The following is a 19,891-nucleotide window of genomic DNA, read 5'->3' as shown; positions in this document are numbered from 1 at the left end:
TCAGAATTTGTTAATTAGTTCCACAAGTGGTGTTTGATTGTGCCCAGTCCCTGCTGCTGGTAAAGTCCTTTCCTTTCCCGTCTGGAAAGTGGCCTGTGGTGGAGGGGCACTGGCTGCCGTAGCTTTGAGAACTCACGGTCCGGGGGTTGCTCACAGCTGGTCCAGCTGGTATAGACTGGGGTGCGCTGTGTGTCTGGTCACTGATGTGGCCCCAGGAGCTGTTCTGTACTGTTTCTGGTTATTTAGTAGTTGTTCTGGAGGACGAACTAAAACGCGCACATTGTTAAGCCGCCATCTTGACCCGGAAGTCCAAATAGAGCCCCCCTGTTTTTTTTTTTAACTTAAAAACAGTCAACAGCAAAACTACCTTCAAAGAGAGACGATAGGTATTCACTGTAAAGACTTAGAGGTATTCTGGGGTTAATCTAACGTGTTTCCTTTCATTTCCTTGCAAATGATGCTATAATGTAACTGTAGAGGCATAAAGTAAATTGTTTTTGTTGAATTGAATATTTTAGATGAATGTCCACTAAGGAAATGTTCCCTCATTGATGACTGTCATATATTTGGTTTTAGGGTATATTTTGAAAAACTATGCTAAGCTATGTATTATTTTACATCTGCTATAAAAAGTATTATATTATAGACTTCAGAAAGTAAAGTTAGTCCTCATTACTTGACTTCTGGGGTTAAGTAGAATATATAATGATTCTTTATAAAGAAATGCTACTTTAGGATCTCCTGGTAGGTAAAATTTTTGTATTTATATAAAGAATTATGGGTTAAGAAAAGGTTGAGAGGCATTGTGTTAGAGTACATGGACTAGTGCTCGATGGATAGATAAATTTACTTAGCTTTTACAAATCTGTGAAGTGTCTGAATCAAATATCACATTGGCTCTCCTGCAATTTATTTATAAAACATTGGTTTTAGTTGCTTATCACTGTGTAGTTTAAATAAAATGATTTATTTTATCTAGTGCGATACTAGTTTTCTGAATTTCAAATTTCTAAAGGGGTACAGGTTAAATGTTGTAACAGTTTAATTGAAGTAGAAAATTTTAAAGGAGCTTGAAAATATCTGCATAGATTCATTTAAAATATTCTTGTTACCATAACTGTCCTTCATAACTTGAAATAAAAATAAATCAAGAAATTCCAAGTTTAGATTAAGGGTATTCATTTCCCCTCCCTTCCTGAACAACCAGAAGACTTGACAAATGGTTGTTTTACTACTTTTTATGGATCAGAATCAACTATATACATGCTCACCAGTTCAGTGTTGGATAACTTAATTCCATTTTATAGTTATAATTGAGAATTGACATCATTTACTTTATGTGCTCAATTTTGTGAGATTTTGGCATGAGAGTTACTATATTCAGGAAACAAAGTTGGTTTTTTAGGTTACTCTCTCTGTCTTGAAATGCACACATATTTAATTGCTAAAATCATAGAAAGCACATAGATATGAAAACCAGGAAAACTCTTCTAAATATACCTTTTATATATCAGTAAAGGTCTTTAGTTATTTATTATAAAGATGTAATTGTGTAATGCCTCCTCAGCCTCCCTGTGTGTCATCTTTTTTCACCCTGCTTTAAACTCATTGTGAATTCAAAACAGAATGGTGATTAAATAAAATATTTAAATCTTGTCATTTTACGTAAAATACAACACAAATTTAACAAATATCAAATGTACAAAAATAGGACTTTGTTTAAAATTGTTCTATATTTTGTTTTTGTTGCATGTGTAAGCCGCTTTATGGGATAGCTTCACTGCTTTAGGGATAAAGGTGATACTAGTTTCATATTTATGGGTGTATCATAGCTTTTTTTGTTGTTTTTGTTTTTTTTTTTTTTCGGGGTTCATGGTCTGGGAATCGAACCTGAGTCTCCTGCATGGAAAACCAGCAGTCTACCACTGAACCACCTGTGCACGCATATTACACTTCTAGCCTAGAATTTCAAAATTTTATCTTGATAAGATACTTATCTTTGGTCTAAAATTTTCCTTTTAGGTAAGAAAATCTGAGTTAAAAATTAAATTTACTTACCTGTAGTCTCACAGATAATGGTTGAACTGAGACAAAGATCATAAAGGAATGCAGTGCTGATTGTTCTTTCTCTTCTTCCTCTAATAATAACAGTTTACAATTATGTTTTTCCTGTTTTTATATATATATATATACATATATATGTATGTATATGTATATATATATATTATATCTAGTCTTATATAAAGGCTTCTAAATCAGTCAGTCATTTACTTTTTAGAATAAAGCTATAAAACACTTATTGGGAGAAGTTCTAACTTGTATATGTGTGCTTTAAGTAACGAATAATAAAGTCTTTTTTACAATAAGCTTATAAAAATAGTGTAACAGTTTTATTTATCATTGGCTTTTGGTTAGATACTAAATATATTTAAGTACTCTGTATTATCTTCTCAGTGTTTCAAGTTATAATAAAGTATCTGGATGTATATAATAAAGTATCTAAAATGTCAAAATGTTTCATAACAATTTCATTATGTATTTGTTACCATGCCTATGTGACAATTCCAATTTTTTTCTCAGTATGCATCTGTTTACATCATCCATGAGGCTTCTATAGATATAGTTTCTTAGCATGAATGATGCTAGAAAGCCAAGTCATTTAAGATGATCATTTGGTAGTGTGGTAGGTAGAATATAGTTAAATTGGGAGCAGAATGATAAAGAGTCATAAGTGCCATTTATTCCCCACATGTCTGTTAAATAAATTTGGGGTGTTTCTTTTTTCTCAATAAGGATTTGATTTTGATAGATATTTGTATCATGAACATATAAACAATCCTTTCAGTAGGAATTGGATAGAACTGGAAGAAGCTCATATCTGATTTTATAGAACAAATTAAAAACTGAGTCAGTGGATTTTTCTTTGAGATTTGAGAAGAGGTTAAAAAAATTGAGCTAGAATTGGAATGACTGGTTTAGAGTAAAATGTAACTAATGTTTAAGTTACATTTAGGTGTTTAAAATCTCTAATAGTAAGTTTTTCAGCTATCAGTAGTATTTTTATGATTGCTATTTCTTCCTCTAGGTGGTATCATGGAAAACTTGACAGAACTATAGCAGAAGAGCGCCTCAGGCAGGCAGGGAAGCCTGGCAGTTACCTTATAAGAGAGAGTGATCGGAGGCCAGGGTCCTTTGTACTTTCCTTTCTTAGCCAGACAAATGTTGTGAACCATTTTAGGTAAGTTTTTATTCCTATTATGAGATTATATAATTCAACTATTTGATATTCATAAGTATACCTGCTTTCATAAAGGAAAATGAAAATAGCACTTAAATCATGGAGAAAGAAATTTGCTTTCAGTTAAATGATTTAATATGTAATTTAGAGTAGATGTTGAATACTTACATTTTAGTTTAAAAACAATATTATTATGGCATTATTGTGCTAAAGCCCAAGTATATTTATCATTTTTAAGTTATAAAGAATTATAAAAAAACTTTGAGTGGTGAAGCTGAAATTATAGAAATGTGCACTTCTAGACTGGAGTTACCGAAAATAGGGAAACACTATTTAAAAGGCAAGGTGTGCCCTTAATTTTTAGTTTCATTATTATAAAACTTTGCAAACGTTCATTTCAATTAAGCAGGCATATAGGTATGCAAGTACAGATAAGTTTATTTACATATTATATTAAGTTTTTTTATTAGTGAAGTTGTAGGTTTACAGAAAAAAGATGCATAAAATACAGGGTTCCCATATACTACTCTTATTAATACCTTGCATTGATTTGGTATATTTGTTACAAATTTGTTACAGTTGGTGAAAGCACATTTTTATAACTTACTACTAATTATATTCCATGGTTTAACTCAAGACTCAAGGGTTACTTGTGTGGTATATTTCCATGGATTTTTTTTTTTAATTTTTATTTTAGTAACATATAAATAACCTAAAATTTCCCCTTTAAAACCACATTCAAATATATAATTCATTGCTGTTAATCACATTCACAATGTTAGTTTACCATCACCATCAATATTCTATTTCACTTTGATGGGAAAAATTGAAAAACAAAAAAATATCATCCAGTGCCTAAGGTTAACTGATAAAATGTGTACCCTGGATTTTTAGATTTGAAAACATAATATGTGAAATTATTGTTATATCTTGTGTGAATATTTCAGGAGGTATGTGGGTTACTTTTAACCCAAAAATGTGTTAAAATTGTTAATTTAATCTTTAAAAATGGAAAGTAAGGGGAAGTTGCTGACGGTGATTTTCAGATATTTTAATGAGTTACATAATTGAGCCTTATAAGTCTGATATATATGTCAAACGCATGCATAGATATTTATAAAAGAAATAACCCCAGGTAATTTGCTTAAGGGGATGAAAATAATAAATGGTATCTTAATACAGTGATACAGTTAAAGGAAGAGTATGAAAATTGTGGATTTATAATGTTTTTATGGAACTTGATATTCAGAGTTGCCTGTGTGAATTTTTGGTATACTGTATTTTTTTTCCTCTGTACAAATAGGATTATTGCTATGTGTGGAGATTACTATATTGGTGGAAGACGTTTTTCTTCACTGTCAGACCTAATAGGTTATTACAGTCATGTTTCTTGTTTGCTTAAAGGAGAAAAATTACTTTATCCAGTTGCACCCCCAGAGGCAAGTATAACGTATAAAATATCTTTCAAAACTTTATTTCACTTTAATAATGGGTTTAGCTCTTGTTGAGTTTCTTGTATTTTTTTTTAATACGCAAGAAATATTTGTTGTGTTAAGTGTTAATTCTGGCTATAATGTTGGTTAGAAGCAAAACTGACAACTTCTGTTAAAAAAAAAACAAAAGAATTAATTTTTTTGTGATTTTGTAACCAGATTATTTTCTAGTACTGTATGGTGATAGCCTAACAAATATATTTGAGTGAATGTGGAGAAATTAATTTCAAAGTGCTATCCTGAAATTGCTACAAGATTCTGAAATACTTTCTACATCATCACGGGAGAGTTAACTTATATGTTCAGTGTAGTTTACTTCAAACTGAATGATCACTCATATTACTTGGTAAAAATATTATACTGTTAAACAATTCTGTTAAAAGCGACAAAGACATTTCTAGGCTTTGAGTATTTAAATATGTAAAGTTAGTGTCTCAATAAAAAATAATTTGGATGAGCCTATGGAATTTATAATGTGGACTTGTACTGGCTTTAACTTTGTGTGGTTATACTGCTTTATCTTTTTAAAATAATGTTTTTATGGTTTTTAGCCGGTAGAAGATAGACGGCGTGTGCGAGCCATTCTACCTTACACAAAAGTACCAGACACTGATGAAATAAGGTATTTTATAATATATTCTCATTTATAGGTAATAGGCATTTGAAAGAGCTAGACTTTGAAGATTATCGCTCTTATTGTACTAAGAAGGTTTTTAACATTTGGGGAAATAGCATGCAGCAAGGTAAAAGTTCCTTTACTGTTGGTTCCTTTGTCCCTTAATTCCTGTATTGGCTTATCTGTTCCCACTGTTGGTTTGGATCAGAGTGGCCACAGGGAAGATGAAAGGAAAAGTAACTTCACTTTTTAAAGACTTATCTCTAACAAAGTGAAGATAGTCCTCTTATAATGTATAGTCCATATTAATTGTTATTACCATATTGCAGTTATGCCCCAACTGTGAATGGCACTCAAATGATCATTTGGCTCTATTTTACATAGTGACTGAACAAATTTTAACATTCTGTGAACTAGAGAACATTATCTTCTTCTTATTATTATTGTTATTATTATTATTACTATTACTACTACTATTAAAATCAAATTATCATTGTCTTTTTGTAAACTAAATTTTCCAATAACTTTGTTTCCTGCCAGTAGAATGTTAAGGCTACTATCAGAATAATCACTGATTCTGAATATACAGTTTCTCATTGAAATTAAGAGGCACATTTAAAATAGAGTGAAACTTTGTGATGCTAAAAATTTCTGGGAATATGGCAGTAAGGAAAACAAAGATTCAGGTAGCTGAAAACAAATAGGAATTCCATTTTTATATAATTGTCCTCAAAGTAATGATTTCTCATTTAATTTTTGTTGGCACACCTTTATTTGCTATCTAAGCTGGGAAAACTAATAAAAGAAAGGAGAGGGAGGAAATATGTTTAATAAAGGAGAATGGCTATGAATCACAAATACAGGAATTTTGGATAATCTGTAAATTCTTTTAGACTCATTTAGGACAACATTTCCCAAAGTGTACCATTTAACCTGGGGATACTTGAAACCCTTTCAGAGGGTCCTTGAGAGTAACTCTATTTTCATACTAACATTATGGCATCCATTTGCCTTTTTCACTGTGACATTTATACTGATGGTGCAAAAGCAATGGAGGGTAAAACTGCTAATACTTCAGCACAAATCAGGGCAGTGGCTCCAAACTACACAATAATCTTTACTGCCACACCCTTGAAGTTAAAAAAAACAAACCGGTTTCACTTAAGATTGGTTTTGATGACAGCAAAAATATTTATTTTATCAAATCTCAACCCTCATCTTCAAGTCTTTTTAATAATTTATGTGACGAAATGGGAAGTGTACATACACATAAAACAGTCCTGCCTCATACTATAGTAAGTGTACTGAGGAAAAGTGGTGAGTTGAGTGCTGAACTAGCTGCTTTTTTTGTATGTACTGTTTTTACTTGAGAGAACAACTGATAGACAAATTATGGTTATGCAGACTTGAGTATTTGACAGGCATTCTCTTGAAAAAGAACAAAGTGTGATTGTCACTTCAAGGGAAATAATTGACAGTATTTGTTACCAATGACAAAATTTGAGCTGTCAAGCAAAAGTCAGAATTTTGGAAAGCCCTATATCTGTCATCAAGATTTTGACAGCTTCCCAAATACTTAATGACTTTTCTGATGAGATCAGTAGTGATATGTGTGTGTGAATGTGATGTTTTTAATGAAATGTACATTGGTATTGTGTAATAAAATAATCAACTGGAAGATGTGCAAAGCTCAATGAACCAGTATTTCCTGAATGACCAATGCATGTGTACAAAATTATACACAGGTAAATGATCCATTCAAAGTGCAATATGGACAAAAGGATATTACTGGAATGCGTACAAAGTCCTTTGATAAACCGTTTCAATTTCCACATTACAGTTAACCTTCAAGAAATGCTACTTGTTGAGTCTTCGATGTCATATCAAAGAATATCTGTCATTATCTGAAAGGCTATTAAAATATTCATTCCTTTTGTAACTACATAATTATCTGAAACCAGATTTTCTTCATTATTTTTGAAGCCAGAAATCATATAGCAACAGATTGAATGCAGAAACAGGATTCAGCTGTTTTCTGTTAAGCCAGACGTGTTGTAGAGATTTACAAAAATGTAAAACAATGATATTCTTCTTACTAAATTTTTAAAAAATTATAATTTTTCATATTTTTAAAATTTTGCCTTGTAATTGGACATATTGTTACTTTAAAGGAATTAATATTTAAAAAAATTGTTTTAGTTTCTGATATGGTAAATTGTAGTGGATAAAACCATACAAGTAAAAGCCTTTTTTGAGTATCAGTAATTTGTAAGAGGGTCTTCAGAGGCCCCAAAAAATGTGAGAACGAGTGATCTAGGGAGGTAGGAATTTAAACAGGAATTAGAATATTTGAATTTTAATTTTGATATTCATTTATATGAAGTATTGAGTCTATTTTTGAACTTGTATATTTTGAAGGTTTTTTGTTAAGTGAAACATTTAAACACTAATGAGATTTAATAAAGTATTTAACTCTTCTTGGTGGAAAATAAAAGATAATATAGACTGAATCTTACTGTTATTTCGTTTGTGCTATAGCTTTTTATTTTTTTAATATTTTAGTTTGCTGTACTATAAATACTTAGTGGTAAACTAATAGTAACAACTCAAAACACATACGCACACACAAACGGATTACTTGTAAACCCACAAATGAAACTTGTCATTTTTCGTTTGGTTCTTGTTCATATGCACTAACTTTTTACACACTAGATCATTTTCTTTAATATATTCTAGAAAGGAATGATTTATTTGGTTAAGTAGTAATGAATGCTGCCATTCAGAAGCTAGTGAAATACTGGTCCCCATAAAGAATATTTGTAGAATCGGGATAGAGAATGTATTATTCAGTGTTCATTCAGATCCAGAGTATATCTAAAGTGTTGTATACAAATAATTGTTTCTGGGACTTGCCCAAGAAACAATGAAGATTGAAAATGACTAGAGAAAAGTAAAGCTTTCAAAGGGGTGCAAATGGGCTTACTTCATAGTATTTGTCTTTGTGAATTTTAAGACTGAAAGGAAAATTGACGAAAAATATATGATAGGGTTATAGATTTTGGATCTGTGGTAATGTCCAACTAGACTTTGTACTTTAAATGTCCAGAAGCATCCTTTAAAGTTGGAAATGAAGAATTGAAGGAATTATTGATATTCATGGCATATGTCAATAACTGTCCCCATGATTATGTGATGGTTGAAAGTATATCTGGTCTCTGATGAAAGGAAACTAGAATGTATGTGCTTCCCTCTACTCTGAAGTTGGTGATAGAAATGATATATATGCATTTTCATAATTTATTATTTTCAGTGAAAGAATATGTGGTTTAGATCATGGTTAATTAAATAGGCCCTAATGTTTTTATAAGACAAATGTTAATTCACATAAGCATCTACATTGGTAAAGCCTATCTAAAACAAGCATTCTGAAGTAACTTTCTATATCCTTATATGTATACTGAGTTAATATATTTTGTGCTTATGATTTAGTATCTAATCTACATCTGAAAGAGTATTAGCATTGAAACTTAAATCCAGTTCTCCTGTACTTAAATTCATTGCTCTTGGATTTATATCACAAAGCCTGTAATATATGTATAAATAGTTATCATTTACAAAAGTTCCTAATTTGAATTTAACAATAATCCAGTGATGTAGATAGTGTAGATACCATTAACGAATCCATTTTAAAGATGAGGAAATTAAGATTTAGCTTTTAAGTATCTTCAAGGTTTTGCGTGTGGTAATTCCATAAACAGGACAAAATTCTAAGATATTTGACTTCTAATCCCTTGCATTTTCCAATATCATATTCTCTCTGTGATATTTTATTATGTACCTTGCCATATTTACAGTTTTTGTTTAATTTTAATAACCTCATTATTGTTCTATTCAGTTTCTTAAAAGGAGATATGTTCATTGTCCATAATGAATTAGAAGATGGATGGATGTGGGTCACAAATTTAAGAACAGATGAACAAGGTTTAATTGTGGAAGATTTAGTAGAAGAGGTGGTAAGTTTTGTTCTTTCATTTTCAATTCCAGGATTCTAAATGTTTTGTAAAATTTTGGAATTTGCCTGTAATCGGAGAAATTAGGTGTAAGTAGATTTCTTTTGTGAAAGGGCTTAATTTTAAAAAGTACAAGGAATTTTTAATTAATATATTATTTGCTGTTAGTAGTAAATGCTATTTATTTGTGAAGAAAATCACTAGGTTAGGCTATTATATGTTAGTACCAGTTTTCAGATAGCTTTCATGAATTTCTGTGAATTAAAAATGGGTCAACATTTGTGCTTTTTTGCACACTTTCTTACCTTCTTGGTCTTCCTAATAAATAAAGTTCAGATAACCATGTCAAACTAACCATAGACTCTCAAATGGTCACACATTTGCTTTCAAATTCGTTATCTCCCAAACGTATGCCTGCTTCTCTAATAATACTGCGGTAATTCAGTTATGTGCATGTTATCACATGATTCTACATTTTGAATATTCCCCATATCTTTTGTTGTCATGACACTTGTTGACTTTTCACACAATATAAATTAACATGTTTTTGCATTTTAGATAGCTGGTCAGCATTCAAGCAGCATTTGCATTTCAAAAATAATGCTCAATGTATACCAAAATGTGTCAAATATTATAATTTTGGAATTCATCCCACCCTTTCTAATGAATTTGATTTATGGGATGGAATGGTTTTCTGTGATCTCTTACAACCCTTAGAACTCCTGTTTTAAAATTAGGCCACAGACCTAATACTATGCTAAAAACCTGTACTCTGTTACTCCAGGAAGAAGACAGTGATGAATATTGTTCTTTGCTATGGATTCTCTTGTCTGCCTATTCTAATAGCCAGATCTTGATATATGGAAGTAAAACATACTGAAGAAAAGTGGGAGGAGTGGAAGAAATCGTGTGATTATATTCTACACTCATAGTCAGAGTTACTTAGTGAAAAACTGAGATTAATGTTCTTTATTCCATTGTAGGACTGAGATTTATTCCTTGTGGGCAAGATCTGTACAAACGAGCTGATTTTCCTACAAAATTTCTTAGTTTACATTTTTGTTAAATCTCACTCTCTCTACCACTCTCCTTACTTCCACTTTTATCTTGAATATTTAAAGGAATGACAATATGGTTGAACATTTCTTGAATTCTTGAAATTCTGGGGCAAACTTAACAAGATAAACTTTAATAGGGATACATGCAAGTTACTTGCTAAGTGCAGAAGAAAAAAATAATAACTACCCCATCTAGGATAAGGAAACAAGATCTAACATCAGTACAAGGAAAGAGGAAAAAAAAAATGAGACATTAATTTAGTATAAGTGAAGGAAGTGATGTGGCTGCTAAAAATGAATGTAGTCGTCTTTCAAATTGATAGTGGAATAGTGCCACTCTAATCTGAAATGGTAGATTGTATTTGGAAGTATTTTTTAGTTGTGAACACTACATTTTGGAAAAATATAGGAAGAGAGACAGGATTTTGAACAACATAAACCTTGTGATATATATCTGATATTGTTAAAAGGCTGGAGATATTTACCTTGGAAAAAAGAATACTCTGGGGACGTAACAGCCTTCGCATATCTGGAAGGTTGTCTCTTAAAAGAAGAACTGCATTTATTTTGATTGTTCCCAAGAGGTAGTACTGTTGACCAATTTAGAGTTTGAAGGTTTTCACTCCAATATTTAGAATCATTTTTCAAAATGCATTCATTGGAAAATAGTATATTCCTTGGAGAGTGTACAAATTGTGAAGAAGTGAAGTTTCAGATATTTACTTGGATATCTGAATTGGTTGTATTTAAGGAATGTTGCACTCTGAAATTCTAATTACTGTTTCCCAAGCATGTTTTTACTCTTATATCCTAATACTAGAATGTAAGCTGTATGATGGAAGGGATTTTTTGCCTCTGATTCACTGATGTGTCCCCATTGCCTAGAGCAGTGGTAGGCATTAGAAGACAATTGGTAGTTTTTGATTGAGTGAATGAATGAATGATTGATTGATTGTCTCAGTGCCTTTACTTTTCCCTCTTCATACTCCTACCCTGCCAGACTTCTTGGTAAAATTTTATTCATCTTTATCAGCTCAACTCAGATGTCATCCCTGTGGGTTAGCTTAACAGGAATTATTCATTCATGGTGTCAGTGGCTAGAAGGTTTACTTCCTCCTGGGGTTGGTATCATCTGGTTGTCTGACAGTCTTTGGGGTTCCTTGTCTTTCCCATCACATGGCAGTGCATATGGCAGCATCTTCTACTATCTCTTATGGGTTGTGCTGACTTTCAGCTTCTCCTGTGGCTTCTCCCGCATCCAATTTCCTTTGCCTATAAGGATTTAAGCCTTATTGAGTTAAGGCCTACTCTCATTCAGTTTGGGCACACCTTATATAATAATATCTTAAAAGATCCTATTTATAAATTAGTTCACATGTACAGGGCCAGGTGTCTAGGACCCTGAACCTGCCTTTTGTGAGGGACATGGTTAAATCCCCAAAAGTTCTCTTAGGCTAAATGGTTTCCTTCTGTGTTTCCATAGTACTTTGCTAATTCCACATTCCATTACATTGTATAACATTAATTTATTGTGTATGTCCCTCCAATAAGAAGTTACCTCCTTTAGGGCAATGATAATGCTATTCATTTCTATATAATTTTTTTAGCACGTTGCCTTGGATGTAGTAGAAATTCATTGAGTGGTTTGATTTTAGTTTGAGGCATTAATGAACAAAGATCAAATTGAGAGATGTAAATCCATGTATATTTAGGCTGTATTTTTACTGGATTCCTTCCTTATTTATTTATTGGAAATTTGGTATCAGATACTGTTCTGTATACTAGAGCTAGTTCTTAAATTTCATAAATGAAAATTATGTGCCCATTGCTGAATTTACGCGTGGGACAAGTTGAGTGTGGTACTAACAGAATAGTTAAGACCTAAAGATTGTTATGGCCTAGTGAAATCAGTAACACTAGTTTATCTTAAATAATAGGAGTATAAAGTAGAGTAAGGTAAAGTTCAAAAGGTGAATTAAGGGAGATGTCTTTTGAATTCAAGTGGAAGTTCAAATGCACTTTTAAGGGGCTCAGAATGTCATATTGAGGGTTAACATATGAGATTGATCTTGTCGAAATGGGTAGGTTTTAACTAAGAGTGGGAGACAATCAGTGTATAGGACATTGAAGGAGCAACAAGAACAGGCTACAGTGGTGGGAGAATGTACAGTAGTGAATAAGTAGTTATGTGTAACCAGTGTATCAGTACCTATAGACAGTTGGTAGTATAAGACAGGAAAAGTCATGTGGTGAAGGAATTTGGTTGTAGAATGAGGAATCTGTGGAAAGGTGTTAAAGGTTTGGTTTTCAAAATATGCTTTTGTTTCATTTTATTTTTCTTAATGCAGAGCAAAGTTGCAGTTGAAACTGATGAATCCAGTTAGGAGTGGTAGGGGGTGGGTAATATCCTAGTTGGATTGTTGTAAATAGTTTAAGAAAATGGTAAAAAGGGCCTGAATTAGAGTAATACCAACAGGGGGAGAAGAGTAAAAGAGAGAATTTTGGAAGACATTTCATGAACAGGAACATCTTTTCAGATATACATAATACATATGAAGGGCACTTGAAGATATCTTTGAAGATAACTTTTATTTATTTTAAAAAAGGTAGATTAGGGCAGTGCAACGATGGCTCAGTGGCAGAATTCTTGCCTGCCATGCCAGAGACCTGGGTTTGATACCCAATGCCTGCCCATGCCAAAAAAAAAAAAAAAAAGATAGATTACTAGGTAATTATATAAAATGCTGTATTAATGTCTTCTCTTTAGGGCCGGGAGGAAGATCCACATGAAGGCAAAATGTGAGTATGTCTTAATTATTAAAAGGAAAAATACATATTTGTAAACCTCTTAATCACAAAACTGGCCAAACAATATTTTCAAAAAAATTTTCTGGACTCACTTTAAAAAATTTTTATTTGGCTTACAGAAGTAATGTCTAAATATATTATTAAAGTTTTAGTGGTAAAGTCTTATTTTTAAATATTAAAGGTGGCTTATACCAATATACAATTCTGTTACCACCAAACTACAGATTTTCTGTTGAATGTTATATTACTCACACACGGATGTCACAGTTCCTCACATTTTTCTTTCTTACTCGTTTTTTCATGATTTTTTGTTAGTGTGGGCTAATCTTTTATTATGCGTTTTATGGTTCAGTTTTGTTTTGTTTTTGTCTTCTCAAGGTGATGATTCTCCACCATTTTAATTAGATTCTGGAATGGCTTTCTTTTTATATTCTTTTCAAGCTGACTTTGAGTTTCTCATAATGGCTTATTCAAAGACCAGATATACCTACCATTTGTCACATTCTTTTATATTCCAGAACTTAATATTAGCTCTAAGCAACATCCTCTTACGGAAAATCACTTCATGTGACATTTCAACTTGCTCTGATTTTATTTATTATTGTCCCGTGAAGATCTATTCTCTTAAAATTTATTTAGTTTTTTATTCTTACAAGTTTTCCTTTTAAAAACCTTAACCCTTAGTCCCACTTCTATCATATTCACATTATTTTAATAGGCTGTTCATCTGCTAATATCTTCTCATTGGAACTTTTTTTTTCTTGCCATCCTTTCATCATTTATGGATAGAATTTAAGGCTTGCCTTTCAGGTGTTTGCTTTTTCTGTTTTCCAACCAATAGAAGATAAAAACACTAAACTAAATACTGTATTTGCAGTCACCTTACTTATTGCCCTCCCTTAAGTAGAATAAATGAGATGTTTTCTGAATTCATTTTCCTTATTGTTTCATGTAGCTACAGAATAGGCTCTAGCCGTAAGAGTGTGTCTTATTGATTTGTATCAGTAGAAGTCTCCCCACTGCCTGTATCAGAAGGTGAAATTCTAATTAATAATTGTAGGAGGCAGATAGATAATGTAAGCAAGTGAAGTGGATTGGCTGTATATAGTCCTATTTTTCTCAGAACATAGTAATCTTTATCTTTCTTATTTTCCCCTTTTCATAAAGGTGTAAGTACATAGAAAAACCATTTCTCTACTTTAAGAAAATGACATTACAAGCCTGGTAATAAATGGCAACTGACATTTACTCTTGTTTAGGGAAGCCTGGGAAGTAGAAACTAAAAAGCATTAGCTTATTGTAAGGTGATGACTCTGTCTAATGGGTGTGTACAAGAATGTGGGTCTAATGTTGAGAATTTTCCTGATTTTCAAGAGAAGTTACAAATCAGTGTTTTTTTTTTTATAAGAATGCTCCCTATTTTTAAACAATAACCCAAGTTATTTTAAAAAATCCATTGTAGGTCAAATGTAAGTAAATATTTAAAGTTACCTCCAGTTTTCTCAAAGCTTACATTACAGTATATATCCTGCTTTTACTGTTAACAATTTTCTTATTTCATACCACTGTAGTTCTTCCATTTTTTTTGAATTTTATAATTTCCTACTCATTTTGTAGCTAAATTAAATTCACATTGTCAGTTTATTTAATGTATTTGTCTGCTCCCTCTCATTTCTTAAGGTGGGTACTATGACACAGAAGTATGTTATATTCTTTGTAGTGTTTTCAGTAACATCCATAAGTGCCTTTTAAGATTAAATAGGGAAGAGGCAGCCAACTCAGTGGGAGAAGGTATTTGGAAATCACATATCAGACAAAGGTTTGATATACTGTATACATGAAGAAATCATACAACTCAACAACAAAAGAACAAACAACCCAATTATGAATAGGCATTTTTCTGAAGAACAAATACAAATGGCTCAAAAGCAAATGAGAGATGTTCATTTTCTTTGATTATAAAGGAAATGCAGATCAAGAATTCAATGAGATACCATTTCACGCCTGTAAGAATGGCTGCTATTAAACAGAACTATAAATGTTGGAGAGGATGTGGAAAATTGGAACATTTAATGCATAGCTGGTAGGAATGTATAATAGCATAGTCACTATGGAAGACTGTTTGGCAGTTCCTTAGGGAACTAAATATTGAGTTGCCCTATGACCCAGCAATAGTACTACTGATAAATACCCAGAAGAGCTGACAGCAGTGACACAGACAGACATTTGCATGCTGATGTTAATAGCAGCATTATTCACAATCACCAAAAGATGGAAACAAACCAAATGCCCATCAACAGACGAGTGGACTAACAAAATGTTCTATATACATATGATGGAATACTGTGCAGTTATGAGGAAATGATGTCCTGAGGCACATGACAAAATGGATGAGCCCTAAGGATATAATACTGAGTGAAATAAGCCAGACTCAAAAGTATAAATACTATATGATTCCACTGTTATGACCATGGTAAAGGTAAACTCAGAGGCTTATAATACAAAATATAGGGAACTTAAGAGATACATCGAAGCTAGAGATAAGTGAAAGGTTAGCTAATGAGGTTGAACTCAATGTAAGGGAATAGATAGAAGTGCAGGCAGTTCTCTAATGGGTCTATAAGTAGTGTTACTGTATTGAAGATGAACAAGTGAAAGGGGATGTAGAGTTGTCAAGACACAGAAAAGAAAGTCCAGCTTGTGACACATCCCATAGAACCTCCAATATCATTCCAAATAACAAGGTCATCCAGGAAAGAATGTTCAAGCAAAACACACTTTATCTACCCATTTAGCTCAACAGCTCAAGCAGGAACATGAAAAAGAACTAGCATGTCTCCATGGCCGATTTGACAAGGGCAATTTATGGAGTGCAGAAAAAGGTGAAAACTCAAGAAGCAAACCACCAGAAAACAAAAAGGATATTCAATGTCAAAACATACCCCTCAGAAAACATCAAGTGGTTTCAAATACCCTATCATTTCCAGTAACAGAGAACGTGACAGAAAATCAGACACAGCTAAAAACTTCCAGTAGAGAACCTGCAGGTTTCACTGAATGTGAAATGATGAAGTCTAGTGCTTTGAGAATAACATTGTTTTTAGAAGAGGATAAGACCTTAAAAGTAACATCAGAACCACAGGTTTGGTAATAGACTAAATTAGTACATGAAATTGTGATGCGAGTGGATGATGATGAAATCAGTAGTTCAGAAGTAATCAGTGACATCTTCAGTGATGTCCTAGTGGAAGGTGAACTGGATGTGCAAGAGTCAAGAGGAAATGAATCATGTAGAAGCAGAAAGCAGTGAAGAACACGAAGATGCACTGAATATCTCATCAGTGTCATTACTTGCTCCATTAGCACAGACATTTGGTCTGAGTTTAGTTTCCTCACCTAGATTGGAATCGAAAGACACTAGCATAAGTGATGAAAATCCAAAACCATGAAAATTCCAATGGACTCTTGTCCATTGAGCTGAATCTGGTGATATGATTGCTTCTGAAGATCGTGATCTTCCTTATAACATTGATGCATACAAATCTTAGCGATTCAAAGAAACAGACGGTCCTTCAATAAAACAAGTGATTGTTTGGAAGGAAGATGTTTCAAAATTGGAAGAAAAAAGAATGCCTTTCCTTGTCGAGTTAACATCAAGAAGAAAATGCAAGAACTCAATAACAAAATCAATTTACAATAGACAGTGATCTGTCAAGCTAGCCAGGCTCTTAAGTGCTGTGTTGACGGAGAGCATGGGGAAGGGTTACTAGAAGAAGCTGAAACAGAAAGACAACTTCTAATTGCAACTGAGAAGAGAACACATTTGATGGATGAACTGAGGAATGAACGGCCTCAGAGGAAGAATAATGCTGGTCCTATGTCCTAAAGTGAATTTGTCCCAGCTAAAGGATCAGTTACTTTGTCAGAAATTCGCTTGTCATTAAAAGCAGATTTTGTCTGCAGTACGGCTCGGAAACCAGATTCAACAAATTACTACTACTTAATTACACTAAAAGCAGGAGTTGAAAATGTGGGTATACCATTAGCAAGTACTTCAAACTCTCTTAATGGTGATGCTCTGACATTCACTACTACATTTACTCTGCAGAATGTGTCCAGTGACTTTGGAATAAATATTGAAGTTTACAGTTTGGTACAAAAGAAAGAGCCCTTAGGCCCTGATAAGAAGATAAAAGCATGTAAGTACAAGGCTGTTACTCCAAAGTGACTCCTGACATCTGTAACCACACAAAGCAGTCTTCGGGTGGCCCATGATGGCTCAGCAGGCAGAGTTCTCGCCTGCCATGCTGGAGACCTGGGTTCAATTCCCAGTGCTTGCCCATGCAGAAAAAAAAAAAAGCAATCTTCATTCTTCAGTTGTGGCCAGTCCAGATGGTCTTAGTGCTGTGTGTACCAGCAACTCTGTCCTTGTTGGATCTCACACACTGTTGTTATCTTCAGTAGGAAACACTAAGTTTGCTCTCAACAAGGTGCCCTTTTTATCTTCTTTGGAAGGCCATATTTATTTAAAAATAAAGTGTCAAGTGAATTCAAGGGTTGAAGAAAAAGGTTTTCTAACAATATTTGAAGATATTAGTGGTTTGATGTATCAAAGATGGTGTGCGCTTTCTGAAAACTGTATCTCTTTTGGACTTACCTGATGATGAGAAATGAAAGAATCCTATAGGAAGAATAAATTTGGACAGTCGTACCAGTCATCACATAGAACCAGCCAACAGAGAATTTTGTGGAAGATGCAACAACTTTTGAGTTAATTACTGTTCGACCACAAAGAGAAGATGACTGAGAGACTCTTGTCTCTTGGAGACTTTGTATCACTAAGAACTGGCTGTCTGCAGAATATGATCTCTGGATGCAAAAACTCAAACTGATTGATAGTTGGAAACTTATTTTGAAATCATTTGAAGAACTTTTAAATCATGTATTGCTTTTAAAGCCTAATTCCTTTTTCTTTCTTATAAAATGTTGTAAAGTATGGTCTCAGGTTTTAAATTCATTTGAATTTGTTCTCCGAATTTTTAAAGTTATTGATCTTATTTATAAACACTGAATTCTGTCAGCTCCTGTCATTTTATTTTTAATTCATGCAGAGGTGTTCTTATGTGTATTAGAAAAAATATATTTTATGATCTCTTACACAAATAAATACTTGTAAATGCCAAAAAACTAGTAATAATAAATAGGGATGCAAGGGTGGTTCAGTGGTGGAGTTTTCCCCTGCCATGCACTTCCTGGCCCGTGCACTTCCCCCCCAAAAAAAATTCAACAAATGTTGCTGCAATAATGAGATACTCACATAAAAAGAATGAAATGTGACCCTCACCATACAGCATGCAAAAAAAAAAAAAAAAAAAAAATTAAAAAAGATGGTATAATTTTGAGTTTTTTCCCAACTCCCTGTTTTCATGATAAAGGTACTAAGTCCTTTGGATTTTATCTCCTAAAGAGATTTGTGCCCTCTCCTCAATCTTAAACAGCCATATTCTAGTTCAGGCCCTGTTCTAGTTTGCTAGCTGCCAGAATGCAACACACCAGAGATAAAAATTGGCTTTTAATAAAAGGGGATTTATTTTGTTGGTTCTTCAGAGGAAAGGCAGCTAACTTTCCACTGAGGTTCTTTCTTACGTGGAAGGCACAGGATGGTCTCTGCTGGTCTTCTCTCCAGGCCCCTGGGTTCCAACAACTTTCCCCCCCGGGTGACTTCTTTCTGCATCTCCAAAGGCCTTGGCAGAGCTGCAAGTGCTGAGATGAGGAATGCCGAGCTACTAGGCTGTGCAACATTGTGTTCTCTCATTTAAGCACCAGCCAATTAAGTCAAATGTCACTCATTGCAGCAGACACGCCTCCTAGCTGACTACAGATGTAATTAGCAACAGATGAGGTTCACGTACCATTGGCTTATGTCCGCAGCAACAAGACTAGGTATGCTCACCTGGCCAAGTTGACAACTAAATCTAACTAACACAGGCCGTTATGAGAACTTCATGCAACAATAACCTCCTAACTGATTTTCCTTGAATCTTTAGTCTCCTGTAAGCCTTCCAGAATTGTCTACCTAAAACACATATGTGTTATGTGTCACTATTTTACTTAATATCCTTCATTGATTCTCTACCATTTTTACATTAGCAGAACCAAAAGAAAAAAAGAAAAAAAAAATGACCATCTGATGTAGCTCCTGTGTACATTTGTAATCCTATCTTACATCATTTCTAATTTTATTCTCTACTCCTTTACATCTTCAAATACATAATGCCATTTTTCTCCTTCATGTCTTTACTCACCTGCTTCTTAGACCAGAATTCTCCGTTGTGTTAGTTCCTACTCATATTTAAAGATTTGCTTATGGGGTGCAAGGGTAGTTCAGTGGTAGAATTCTTGCCTGCCATGCAGGAGACCCAGGTTCAATTTCTGGCCTATGTACTTCCCAAAAAACAAAAAAGCAAAAATTCAACCGAGGGTGCTGCAGTAATGGAATACTCACATGGAAGAAGAATGAAATTTGATCCCCCACCATACAGCATGCAAAAAAAAAAAGACTTACGTAGGAAGTCTTCTTCATTTTTCTACACACTTACAAAATTGGTGCCTTTCTTTGGTATTCCCAAAATGCATATGCATACCTATACTATACTTAGTATATTTTT

General features: G+C 33.3%; 1 protein-coding gene and 2 pseudogenes across 1 annotated transcript in view; all 3 read left to right on the top strand.

Annotated features, from left to right (window-relative positions):
* Positions 1-19,891, top strand: part of RASA1 (RAS p21 protein activator 1) — a 139,891-nt gene that overhangs the window by 78,561 nt on the left and 41,439 nt on the right. Inside the window, exons 2-6 of the mRNA XM_077139198.1 lie at positions 3,086-3,238; positions 4,542-4,677; positions 5,283-5,353; positions 9,243-9,360; positions 13,183-13,214. Of these exons, the coding sequence (XP_076995313.1) occupies positions 3,086-3,238; positions 4,542-4,677; positions 5,283-5,353; positions 9,243-9,360; positions 13,183-13,214 (510 nt within the window). The remainder of the gene's footprint in view (positions 1-3,085; positions 3,239-4,541; positions 4,678-5,282; positions 5,354-9,242; positions 9,361-13,182; positions 13,215-19,891) is intronic.
* On the top strand, positions 13,348-17,490 carry LOC143665775 (anillin pseudogene; annotated as a pseudogene).
* On the top strand, positions 17,446-18,592 carry LOC143665605 (anillin pseudogene; annotated as a pseudogene).

The sequence above is a fragment of the Tamandua tetradactyla genome, chromosome 21 (assembly GCF_023851605.1).
Source record: "Tamandua tetradactyla isolate mTamTet1 chromosome 21, mTamTet1.pri, whole genome shotgun sequence".
Classification (NCBI taxonomy): domain Eukaryota; kingdom Metazoa; phylum Chordata; class Mammalia; order Pilosa; family Myrmecophagidae; genus Tamandua; species Tamandua tetradactyla.
Note: the sequence above shows the minus strand (reverse complement) of the source record. Positions and strands in the feature narration are given on the sequence as shown.